Here is a 12,450-nt window from a genome sequence, read left to right as displayed (position 1 = left end):
TCTACGCTACGTCCAGATGAACAGAATCAACTTTTGGAGACCAAACTATGCAGCTGACCTTTGACCTACATGCAAGTCAACTATAACATTGTCAAAATCAAAAACACATTTTTAGAAAATTTCTATCAATCAGGTTTGAAAGCGTGACGGCGTCTGAATACTTTGTTTTGCTTTCTGACAGGAAAATGTGCTGCGAACCTTCGGGATCGTAGAAGACGTCTGAGCCCAGGATGACGTCCAGCTCGGGGAGCAGGACGAGGTCCGGGGAGATCTCACCCCAGCTGACACCCACCACCGGCACGTCGCTGAGGTCGTTGGCTTCGCAGCTGCGCCTGCAGTTCTCCAAACACGCCGGTCTGTCAGCGGCATCTGACAGGATCACCACGGCACCGCACCGCGCCGCAACCACGCCGGGCAGACTCACGCCTGCGCTGAGCTGAAACAGCGTTAACGCGACTCCTTTAGGCAGCTTTGCAGCTGGTTCGCTTTAAACCACGTGTTTCTCTGATGCTGACGAGAGTGGCTTACACACTACTAATAGTCTCAGGTTTATATTTGGCACCTAAAGTGATTTTACTCATATTAATTAAACCCCTTAAACTAAACTGTCTTCACTGAAATATTAATTTAAGGTTTGTCTTATCAAAATAACCTCGAACCCTCATTCGGTTCCACTGATCTATGTTTGCACATCAAATGACTCCTCAGACGGATCGTTGACAGCTCTGCGATGCTTTGGATCAGTGTAACCTATCTCCACATGTGTGAGTCTGAATGTGTGCTCCTGCTCACCTCCAGCATCTTCTTCCCTCTCAGCTCCTCTCTGTGTATCCACAGATACTGAGCCAGCACCACCGCACACGGCCACACATACATGCCGAACTGCGGGTCGAGGACCTGAGGCACCAAAAGAATTTTGGTTTTGTGGAACAAAATTAACACATGCAGACATCTCATGGGCTTTAGTCATCTGTTAACTGTTATCCTCTGATATCCGGTTGGCCAGTAATGATAATAAGTTGAGAAAATGAACTAATCAGTTGTTAAAGTGACAGAAAGCTGTAGTCCTAATTGATTCCACATCTAAGAAACTCAAGGCTTTTAGAGTTTCTGGCTTTTCAAATCACAAATGAGTCAATCCAACGTGTGCGCACAGAAACCTGACTTTATGGATTCATTTATTTACCTCCTGCCTTCCACTTACTGTGATATAACTGATGGAGGAAACCAGGAAAATCAGCAATGATGGTCCAGTTTACAAAAATAAATATATTAGGCCGAATAAAACAGAGGACTCGAAGGTATCGTATTAAAACTTATGTATTATTTATGTACCTATGGTTAATTTCAATGAAGCGTGATTCAACAGCACGCCGGTTAAATGGTTATAAATTTTACTTAAACACAAATATGCTTGTGTATTGCCTGTATGCTGTATTAAATCGAGGATTTTAAAATGTGACAATAGTCTCGATTTGTACAAAACTTAAATTTGACAACTTTTAAGGAGCTAACACGTCGATTTCTAAACAGCACAACAACGAATTTAATTTATAATGAAGCATTAGTTTCTCACTCTGAGTGTATTTTCTGTTGCTATACACTCGGTATAATGTTACATTTACAGGTTTGAACAGACCTCGGGTATGGAGACACAGAGGGACTCCCGTGCGTTTTTCCTCTCGTCTTCAAACGTGAACACTTTATAAGCTATGCTCGGCGTTTCGGTTCCACTGTCGGCCATCCTGTAAGCATACACGCTTTTACCTGACCTTGTTACATCTACCTGCCATCAGTCCAGTTCTTTGTTTTTAGGTATAAAACCCATATTTTTATTATCCCTGAAAACCTCATGCCACAGCTAACGCCACATTGGAAACTAGTTCCGCGCAGACCAAAACAGAAAGGAGGGCGTTAAAACAGCCAATGAAAATCACGGGCGGGAAGGTTCACTCGACTGCCCAACCAATTGACACTTACCTTCCGGTAGCTTATGTAGCCAATGAACTACCAGAGGGGCGGTGGCTAATTGCGTAATCAGTTGCGAAAGCATTGTGTCACACAGCTAACAGCTAGCTGCTCCTGTTAGCTGTTTATCAAACTTTATCCGCCCGGCAGGTTTTAAGAGTTCTGTCTCATCCACCATCTCACATCGGAGGACGTGTTTATCACACACCCGGCGGGTGGCTGTGTCGTTTTATCAGAGAAACCCGGAGAAGGTGTGAGAACAGCGCAGTTAGCCGGGTGAGAGCGCAGGCTGTTGGATGTGTTTGTGCGGTATCACCGGGTTAGCTTGACAGCTAGCTGAGCAAAGATAAACACGCCGGGCGGAGGAATGAACCACAAGAGCAAGAAGAGGATCAAAGAGGCGAAACGCAGCGCCAGACCCGAACTGAAGGACTCGCTAGACTGGATAAAACACGGCTACCATGAGACCTTCGACCTGTCGCACCGTACTGTGAAGGTAACTGTTGATGCTAAGCTAACAGTGGCTAACAGGGGAGTGCAGCTTGTCACGTACACAATGTGGGAGACGTCGCCGCTGCTCGCGCCGCCGGCACGTGAGATGTTTGATATGAGCTCCTGTTAATGTCCGTCTGTCTTCATCACACATATAACACCCGAGAGCCAACACGAATGTGGAGGAACAGGCGAAGTAAAAGTGCTGATAGCCGGGGGTAGTATCAATAACACATACTTAAGGTGCTGGAAGTACAGCAGGTGTATCACAGAAGCAGACGGTTATATTCTCTTAATAAACTTTGTTAACATTTTATAAAAGTACTTGCGAAGAAAAATCGATCAAAGTTTCGACCAAACTTTATTCATAAAGCACTTTTACAAACTGTAATTCAGACATTTAGTGGCCACTGCAACCGAAAACGATGAAACACAAAACACAGTAAAAGACAATACACTGGTAATGACCTAAAATAACCGTGTTATAATAACGACCCCGTAATATAATGTAAAAAGATTAATACATCAAAGATAAATAGTAAAATATTCATGATACAAAATAGAATGAAGTATATTGGGCACAAATACTCTTTATTTGTCTCAGGTCCACAGGAAGTGTTTTCCCTCCATTAAATGTTAAAATTTTAACGATGTGCAGGATTTAAACATGGGAAGGTTTCACAGTTTGATCTCATGAAAAGCAGGAAAACACCAAACTGAGCTGCAGCTGTGTGACGTTCGGGAGTGGCATTACAGCTGTTATAAAAGACATATAATGGTAATATGTAACGCACTCTGTGCTGTGTTTCAGGACAGTGTGGAGCGCGTGGACACCCTCCATCTGACCACAGAGGAGTTCATCGAGCGCTTCGAGCGCCCCTACAAGCCCGTCGTCCTCCTTAACTGTCAGGAGACCTGGCCCGCACGGGAAAAATGGACGCTGGAGCGCTTAAAACGCAAATACCGCAACCAGAAGTTCAAGTGTGGTGAGGATAATGACGGTTACTCAGTGAAGATGAAGATGAAGTACTACGTGGAGTACCTGGAGTCCACCCGTGACGACAGCCCGCTCTACATCTTTGACAGCAGCTACGGTGAACACGCCAAGCGGCAGAAGCTGCTGGAGGACTACGATGTTCCCGTCTTCTTCAGGGACGACCTCTTCCAGTTTGCAGGAGAGAAGCGCAGGCCGCCCTACAGGTGAGTGGTCTTATCTGCTCCGTCTCTATCCAATCAGGAGCACTCGCTCTTCATTTGATCAGCTGATTGGTCAGATCTCTATTGGCTGTAATTTGACCTCTTGATGGATTATTTGATATTTTTGATTTGTTCGGTTTCATTTGGCTTTTGAGCCCTCAGATTTCACCAATATGTCGTCCCAGTACCCACATTAACCCTCTTGATTGCTGGAGGCAGATTAAACTCTAAAATAATCAGCGTCTTTAACTTCTATAATTGGCCGTGAAGCACCTGCAGCCGAAACCACAGCTGTTCTTTTATTACCTTCTACAGCAGAGCGCAAACTGGGCCTCTCCAGCCTATTTCCTCTTTCACTTATATTTCATGTGAAGGCTTCTCGGCTCAGCAGGACACCTTCAGTTCAGTTTGTTTGCTTTTACAAAGGTTAGGATTTTTTAATGAAATATTTTTCAGTTTGAATGAAGCAAAGCAGGAAGAACTGATGTGTGAAAGATGAAAGAGGAGGGCTTTGTAGTGCATCCTGAGGAGGACGGCATCATCCACAGTCACTTTCTGAAGCCGGGATAACTTCAGCCCTTTCCCTGACCTCATGACGTTTTCCACTGAGGCAAAGTGATTAGAAAAAGACAGAGGAGGTAGCTTCTTGCATCCAGCACGAGTCCAGGTCCGAGGGGCTCAAACCTGCATTCTGTCTCAGGTCCAGCAGGAACGACTCCTGTGGTTATAGTCTGAGAAAATGTGTCTGACCTCTGCAATGACTTTCCTGATGAGTTTATGGTTTCAGGTCTTATTAAATAAAGCTTGAGTTGAGATTGGAAATTGGAACAGGAAGCGGGGGAAAGTTTAAGGCAGGGGTGAGCGAACTCCAGGCCTCAAGGGCCGGTTTTAGATGTGTCCTTGATCCAACACAGCTGATTCAATGACCTGGTAATGAACTAATCATTTGATTCCGGTGTGTTGAACCAGGCTTTAAAACCTGCAGGACACTGGCCCCAGAGGCCTGGAGTTTAAGGAGTGTTGTAGCAGTCATGAGCTACTGCCAATCTTTAGTTTCTCTGAGCTTGTGACGTCTGATTTCATTCGCTTAATTTCCCCCACAGATGGTTTGTGATGGGCCCGGCCCGGTCCGGCACCGGCATCCACATTGACCCGCTGGGCACCAGCGCCTGGAACGCTCTGGTTCAGGGACACAAGCGATGGTGTCTGTTCCCCACCAACACGCCACGGGAGCTGATCAAAGTGACGAGAGAGGACGGCGGCAACCAGCAGGATGAGGCGGTCACCTGGTTCAGCGTGGTTTATCCCCGCACGCAGCAGCCCACCTGGCCCGCAGAGTTCAGACCGCTGGAGATCCTGCAGAGACCCGGGGAGACGGTGTTCGTGCCCGGTCAGTGAGGATGTGCTGTGATGGCTTCTGTCCGTAGGGATGCTCTTGATTCATTTTTAATTCAGTTTATCCGTCCGTCCATTCTCTTTGGCTTGTCCTTGTCAGGGTCACGGAGGGGGGCTGGAGCCTATCACATCTAACATGGGGTGAAAGGCGGGTACATCCTGGACAGGTCGCCAGTCTGTCGCAGGGCTAATTCAGATTATCAACAAAAACAAAACGCAGAAAATATACAGAAAGATCAGTCAATCCTACAAAGTGGTGTCGGTGTGTTTACATGCTGCTGTTATGCTGTTTAAACCCTCTAACTCCCAACCTGTTAGCCGCCCCTCCCTGAGCCTGGTTCTGCCGGAGGTTTCTTCCTGTTAAAGGGAGTTTTTCCTTCCCACTGTCGCCAAAGTGCTGCTCATAGGGGGTCACATGACTGTTGGGTTTACTCTGAATTATTATAGATACAGTGGGATGCAGAAGTTTGGGCAGCCTTGTTCATAGTCATTATTTTCCTGTATAAATCGTTGGTTGTTACAATAAAACATGTCAGTTAAATATATCATAGAGGAGACACACACAGTGATATTTGAGAAGTGAAATGAAGTTTATTGGATTTACAGAAAGTGTGCAAGAATTGTTTAAACAAAATCAGGCAGCTGCATAAATTTGGGCTCCACAAAAAAAATAAATGAAATCAATATTTAGCAGATCTGCCTTTTGCAGAAATTCCAGCCTCTAAATGCTTCCTGTCGGTTCCACTGAGAGTCTGGATTGTGGTTGAAGGTATTTTGGACGATTCCTCTTTACACAACATCTCTCGTTCATTCAGGTTTGATGGCTTCCGAGCATGAACAGCTCTCTTTGACTCACACCACAGATCTTCAATAATATTCAGGTCTGGGCTGAGATGAACGTTCCAGAACGTTGTACTTGTTCCTCTGCATGAAAGCTTCAGTGGATTTTGAGCAGTGTCTCGGGTCGTTGTCTTGTTGAAAGGTCCAGCCCCGGCGCAGCTTCAGCTTTGTCACTGATTCCTGGACATTGGTCTCCAGAATCTGCTGATACTGAGTGAAATCCATGTGTCCCTGCACTGGCCACACAGCCCCACAGCATGATGGAGCCACCACCATATTTTACTGGAGGCAGCAGGTGTTGTTCTTGGACTGCTGTGTTCTGTTTCCTCCGTGCATAACGCCGCTTGTTATGCCCAAATAACTCAGTTGTAGTTTCATCAGTCCACAGCAGCTTATTCCAGAATGAAGCTGGTTTGTCCAAATGTGCTTCAGCAAACCTCAAGCAGCTCTGTTTGTGCTGTGGGCGGAGCAAAGGCTTCCTCTGCATCACTCTCACATGCAGCATCTCCTTGTGTAAAGTGCACCGAATGTTAGAACGATGCACAGCGACTCCATCTGCTGCAACATGATGTTGCAGGTCTTTGGTGCAGGTCTGTGGGTCGACTCTGACTGTTCTCACCGTCACTTCTGTCTATCTGAGATGTTTCTTGGTCTGTCACTTCGAGCCTTAACTTGAGCTAAGCCTGTGGTCTTCCATTGTCTCGATATGTTCCTAACTGTAGAGACAGACGGCTTGAATCTCTGAGGCAGCTTTCTGTGTCCTTCCCACCACGATGCTGAACAATCTTTGTCTTCAGGTCATTTGACAGTTGTTCTGAGACCCCCATGTTGCTACTCTTCAGAGGAAATTAAAAGAGGGAAACTTACAATTGACCCCCTTAAATACTGTTTCTCATTATTGGATTCACCTGTGCATGTAGGTCAGGGGTCACTGAGCTTACCGAGCCAATTTGAGTTCCAATAATCAGTCCTAAAGGTTTGGAATCAATAAAATGACAACAGTGCCCAAACTTATGCACCTGCCTGATTTTGTTTAAACAATTCTTGCACACTTTCTGTAAATCCAATAAGCTTCATTTCACTTCTCAAATATCACTGTGTGTGTCTATGATATATTTAACTGACATGTTTTTATTGTACCAACGATTTATACAGGAAAATAATGACTATGAACAAGGCTGCCCAAACTTCTGCATCCCGCTGTACGATATAAAGCACCTTGAGGTGACTGTTCTTGTGATTTGATGCTTTACAAGTAAAACTGACTCGAACACGTTCAGAGCATCTGATTGGTTTTTGTTTAGCACTTCTGACGTCTCGTCAGGGTTTTGCTTCCTCCATTAAAAAGAATTCGCTTCCATACTGGCTTCATTATTCAATCCATCTTTTAATCTGTATGCATGTGAGTCATGTTTATTCTTATTACAGTTAAATGACCTGTATATGAGTATGTGGGGGTCTTTGTTTTAATTCAGTGTTTTTGTACTGTAGCACCAAATCATAAGAACAGTCAGGTGCTTTACAGGCACAGGTGAAGGACGACAGTAATTCAGAGAAACCCTCACTTTGGTGACCGTGGGAAAGAAAAACTTGTACATGGAACAGTCGCTCAAACAGACACAGCAGATCAAGGTGAATAAAATGTCGTTCATCCACAGCTGTTGTATTTTGCACAGGCACTGGTCGGGCAGCTAAGCTTCGTGTTTTGAGCACTGTCAGCCTTTCAGTTCCATCCAGGAACTCGCATGTGCTGATGACAGTGATGTCACTGACGGTCAGTGACTCTAGGCTGGTGTTCAGTGTTTACAGTGGATGAGTGGGAATGCTCGCTGACCCAGCCGTGACCAGACAGCGGCGCCGACCTTTCAGAACGCACTGACCTACATTCACGTAATGCCGACAGAGCTGATGGTGATGAGCACGGATTAAACCCTCAGCTGCTCCTTGGGCACCGCTCCAGGTTTTAGTCCTACCTAACAGACAGCACAGAGACAGGAGGGAGGTGCTGTCTGTTAGCGCCCACATCGCCCTGAAAGGTCCCCACTGACCGTTGTGTCACCTCACCAAAGTGCCAAACACACTGAATTTAATGAGACGGAGATGAGCAGAAAGGTGGAAGCTCAGCTCGAGTGTAGTGTGTTTGCCTCGCCTGCTCTACCTGATGAGCCGAACCGACACCCAGTGCATTTAACGGCTATGTCGGTAATGTCGTCGATTCTGGTTTGTAAGACAGTCGGACTTCTGTGGAAACAGGTCGATGTCCCAGTGGGGCAGCTGATATCGAGCAGAGCCACGTTCGGGTTGTTCAGATCTTTTTGCTTTTTGGTGTTGAACCATTTTTTCGTCTTTCTGTAGGCGGATGGTGGCACGTGGTCCTCAACCTGGACACGACAATCGCCGTCACTCAGAACTTTGCCAGCTCAGTTAACTTCCCCATCGTGTGGCACAAAACGGTTCGAGGACGTCCCAAACTCTCCAGGAAGTGGTACCGGTAAGGACGGGTCAGGAGGAGGACGACATCTTTAGATGTGAATTATCTCTTTGTGGTCCCAGTCTGAGTTTTAGGGTGGACTAGAATGTGAACTGTAGCTGGTAGAGTGAGGACTTCTCGCAGGCTGCGCTAACGGTGGCTGCTTTTGTTGTTTCAGGATCCTGAAGCAGGAGCGGCCCGACCTGGCGGTGCTGGCAGACAAAGTGGACCTGCAGGAGTCCACGGGCATCGCATCGGACAGCTCCAGTGACTCGTCATCGTCCTCGTCCTCCAGCTCGTCAGACTCAGACTCTGACGTATGTGCTGACACACATACACACACACTTCCTGTGATGGAGGCAGTGGAGGTGTATATGAAGGTGTACAGAGATGTCTGTGCAGTGCTGTGCAGAAGTCTTGGACCTCAGTTCTTTACATATTTTGTTAGGAAAATGTGCACCAAGTTACTGAAACATGGAAATGCAGTAAACACAATACAGAGTGTATAGTTCTGATGAGCTTTGAATATTTGACCGTCAGCTCGGTCTGAACTCTCATCTCTGTAAGGATCTTCGGGAATAGTTCTCCAGATTATTCCAAGCTCTTCTTCGGATGTTTCTGCCTTTTTGTCTATGAAACTGGTTCTGTCTGTTATGTGTAGACTCGGCTCTGGTTCATTCTCGAGTTCGGAGGCTTTACAAACAAACAATCGTCTGAAAATGCTCAGGTACAACGACTGGACTGAAAATGAGTGAAAAAGCGGCCAAAGACCTTCAGAGAGCAGGAGAAGAGTCTGAGGCTTTTGCACAGAATTATAGACAAACCTGTAGAGACTCCAGGCTGGGCTGCGTGTGGCCTCATCGTTTCTCACAGCTGCATCACCAGCTGGGCAGACGAGTGCTCCTTAGTTTATAATCTCATAAATTATAAAAACAATTATGAAGCTACATTTATGCTAACACGTGTTCTCCTGTTTATTGTATGTAATACTCACCACCACCAGCAGGGGGAGTGGTGGTCTTGGAAGCTGTTTAGAAGAAGGTAATGATTACTGTATGTGGAGCTGTAAGAGACAAAGCGTCCAACAGTACTTTTGCTCCAGATGTTGTTCTGAAACACCTGTGAAACGATATCACTCCTCATCTTCCACGTTTATGTGAAGCGTTTAAGTTTTAGACCAAGGAGGAAAATCCAAATCACTGAGGGCGGTCGTCCTGCAGAGTGTTTTTAAATATTCGCAGCAGCAGACGTAGGTGAATGCCGAAATGAGATCCGGCACCTGGCTGCAGGATATAAAGTGTGATCGCTCAGGTACAGTCCTGGCTTATATTGATCCCAGCTGTCACATCACACCTGAGCTGGCAGCAGGGTTCTTACTGATGCAGTGACGAGGTGCGTCTGTGGGAGTGCACGCACGCCTTAAAGTTGTCCCTGACAAATACTCCATTTTTATAAAAGGTGAACGTCAGACTAACAGGAAACACACAAACTTTCTCTGGAAAACGTTAAAAACTCGTACTTGTAGTTTGTCGCCACTGTGGAACCCGTCTGAGCATGTGCACTCTGTCTCCTCCCACAGGCGGGGTCGGGCTCTGAGGGCGACGCCATGTCTCACCGAAGGAAGAAGAGACGCACCTGTGGCACGGCGGCCAACGGAGACACGAGCAGCCAGGATGACTGCGTCAGCAAGGAGAGGAGCTCGTCACGATGACCTCCGCCCGGCGGCGGTGACTCTACGGCTCCAGCTGCTTCTCGTCTCGCTGAAGGTGTGAAACCCTGAGGAGGAGGAGACCTGCCACCACTGTGCTTTTCTCTGTAGCTTCTGTAAGGATGAGGCTGTGAAGAGGCGTTTATGGAGCTGGACGGCTTTTGAGGGGCGTGTTTAACTGTAAACGAACTGCCGGCGGGCGTCACACTTTGAGCAGGATTTCACCGGCACTTCAGCTTTTCCACCATTTCTCCAACTTCAATGTCAGTTTTCTGCTTTTCAAACTCTGATAGCGTCTCCGGTTTCTCGCCGTTGACTCGCTGGTCGTCTACGTGAATCTGAGCTCTTTGGTGCTTTGGGCGGTGTACATGGGAACGCCTCCGGAGCCGCTGTCTTAAAGGGACTGTAATTGTCCCCCTGACGTTTTCACAAAGGTTCCAGTGGAATATTTTTATAACAGAACATTTGCAGTTTGAGTTTGTAGCAGAGAAAGTTTCTAAAAATCCCGATTGATCCGAACGCAGCGTGACACAAACCGATCTCGATGTCCTTTTATGAAACATGTAGTAATCAGCTGCCTCTCCAGTGAGCTCTTATCTCATGGACAGACTCCCACTCTCCACCTGCTGCAGGTGTGCGCAGGTGTGCGCAGGTGACCCACCCCCCACCCAGCTTCCCCTCAGAGGAGCCTGAGGGAAGAACAGGCACCTGCGGTCCATGATGGAGGAGGTGGAGTGCAGCTGTGGGGCGAGATCGTCTCTGGAGAAGCAGCTGAAAGAAGTCGAAAACGACCACAACAGCAAGACAGGAAGTGACAGGCCTAGCTAGTTGGTAAGGACTCAGCTTTCAAAATAAGAGCGCATCACGGTTAGCTGGTGGTCCTTTGGTGTTGGCTTTCGTGCGCTGATGCGGTCGATGAGTTTCTGATGTGATGCCTTTTAAACAGTTTCCTGATTGAAGGACGTGAGCGGCGCTTTTAAACACGTCCTAGATAAACGTATTTTGTTCTGACAGTGTTGAACCTCGTCCGTTAGCGTGGGCTCAGATCACACCGTTAATGAATGTTTTAGATAAACGTCCACAGGCTGGGATGTTCCTCACACCCTCTCGTTTCTGCCTACGTGCACGAGCTGAAACTGGGTCAGCGTTCTGTCTCAGCTGTTTCCTGTTATCTGGAGAGACGAGGGTGGCGGCGTCCACGTCTCAGGTCGGCGCTTCGTTTCTGTTCGTTTGTTTGCAAACTGTCTTAAGAACCAGATGTGACCCGAGGCCCGGTCCTCTCCTCTCCACCTGACGCTGAAGTCATGGAGGTGTCAACTTAGCGCCTTAACGTGCCAGACGGAGACTTCCTGCCTGCTGTCTGACACTTCCTGTTCGAACCAAACAGACTAATGACATTAGAGCAGGACCTCTGCAGCTCTCAGCTGATGTTTCTACTTTGTGCCAAAATCAAGAGACGAACAGCCGAGAGGTCGTGGACGGCGGTGGCGTGTGGGAGGAGCCTGTTAGTTTGTTGTTGAGTATCAGCTGAGGCTTCATTTGAATTATTCATAAACTTTCTGACCACAGCAACTAAAATCGTATCGTAACAGTGAAAACGGGCTCGCGTGCGGCTGTTTAAAGGGACGTTTCGCCCCAGTGATGCAACGTGTCCTCCAGCCTGTCCTGAGTTTGTCGCCTCAGAGCAAAGTGAGAGAGTTTTTATTTATGTATATATTTTTTTAGAGGTTTGTCTTCTTCACCATGACAGCAGTGACGCTCCAAGTACCAAAAATCCATTAAAAAAACCTTTAGAAATCTCGACCCGGTCACTGTTCGGTTTAATGAGTAATCTGTAATCATGCAGTCTGATATTTGTCTGCAAGTCTGGAGCTGCTGAGGTTTTTAAACGTTCAGGAGAAGCAAAGATGTCTGCCACCCCAGCACAGCAGGTGACTGCAGGCTGGAGGGAACTTTTATTCTGAGTCTTTGTCGGGCGACCTGTCACTACACTGGACACGAAATATAAACATCACCAAACAGAAATGAAACTAAAGATGTTTTATTTCCTCATCAAATGTTTTTTCTAAACAATCAGAGAAACGTCTCATTAAAGCCCAGATCTGTTTAATCTCCTGTCATCAAACACAATAAACCAGAGTCAGATCGCCGGCTGCACCTGTGCGTTCGCTTCCTGCCGACCTGTCGCGTTAAAGTGCCTGACAGTGCTGTGACTGACTGTAGGGGGCGCTGTTTTACCTGTTCTCAAAGGCACGCTGCTGCTCTGTGACGCCGTCACACGGTGCCTTTAAGTGAAGGTGTGCGTTCTGTGTCGATGACGAGAAGCTCAGATGTGTGATTGAGTTCATTGTTGCTCAATAAAAGTTTTCTATGATTGAAA

The 12,450-nt window shown here is 46.9% G+C and overlaps 2 protein-coding genes across 3 annotated transcripts in view; one reads left to right on the top strand and one right to left on the bottom strand.

Annotated features, from left to right (window-relative positions):
- mettl23 (methyltransferase 23, arginine) overlaps positions 1–2,442 on the bottom strand; it is a 4,034-nt gene extending 1,592 nt beyond the window's left edge. Inside the window, exons 1-3 of one of the 2 annotated variants that reach the window (XM_086290329.1) lie at positions 1,981–2,442; positions 793–897; positions 199–436 (exon numbers count right to left, since the gene is read on the bottom strand). In XM_086290329.1, coding sequence (XP_086146455.1) covers positions 199–436; positions 793–876 — 322 coding nt within the window. In that variant the 5' untranslated portion in view covers positions 877–897; positions 1,981–2,442. Of the gene's footprint in view, positions 1–198; positions 437–792; positions 898–1,639; positions 1,907–1,980 lie in introns of those variants that run through there. The other variant, XM_086290328.1, reaches the window with a different exon arrangement.
- Positions 2,020–12,450, top strand: jmjd6 (jumonji domain containing 6, arginine demethylase and lysine hydroxylase). The gene is made up of 6 exons (XM_086290325.1): positions 2,020–2,464; positions 3,272–3,660; positions 4,761–5,047; positions 8,248–8,383; positions 8,541–8,679; positions 9,942–12,450. Exons 1-6 carry the CDS (start codon positions 2,336–2,338, stop codon positions 10,071–10,073), a joined length of 1,212 nt encoding a protein of 403 aa, XP_086146451.1. The 5' UTR covers positions 2,020–2,335; the 3' UTR covers positions 10,074–12,450.

Source organism: Aulonocara sp. 'chitande type north' Nkhata Bay, linkage group LG4 (genome assembly GCF_057382095.1).
Source record: "Aulonocara sp. 'chitande type north' Nkhata Bay isolate Kocher_YH1m ecotype deep benthic linkage group LG4, A_spYH_male_GT1.1, whole genome shotgun sequence".
NCBI lineage: Eukaryota > Metazoa > Chordata > Actinopteri > Cichliformes > Cichlidae > Aulonocara > Aulonocara sp. 'chitande type north' Nkhata Bay.
The sequence above is the reverse complement of the archived record's forward strand: the minus strand, read 5'-3'. Positions and strand labels throughout refer to the sequence as shown.

Bases quoted from the DNA above. Each gene is read 5' to 3' on its own strand.
- jmjd6 (XM_086290325.1), top strand. From the start codon at position 2,336: ATGAACCACAAGAGCAAGAAGAGGATCAAAGAGGCGAAACGCAGCGCC. The intron at 2,465-3,271 runs GTAACTGTTGAT...GCTGTGTTTCAG, and splicing joins TGTCGCACCGTACTGTGAAG to GACAGTGTGGAGCGCGTGGA. The intron at 8,680-9,941 runs GTATGTGCTGAC...CTCCTCCCACAG, and splicing joins CGTCAGACTCAGACTCTGAC to GCGGGGTCGGGCTCTGAGGG.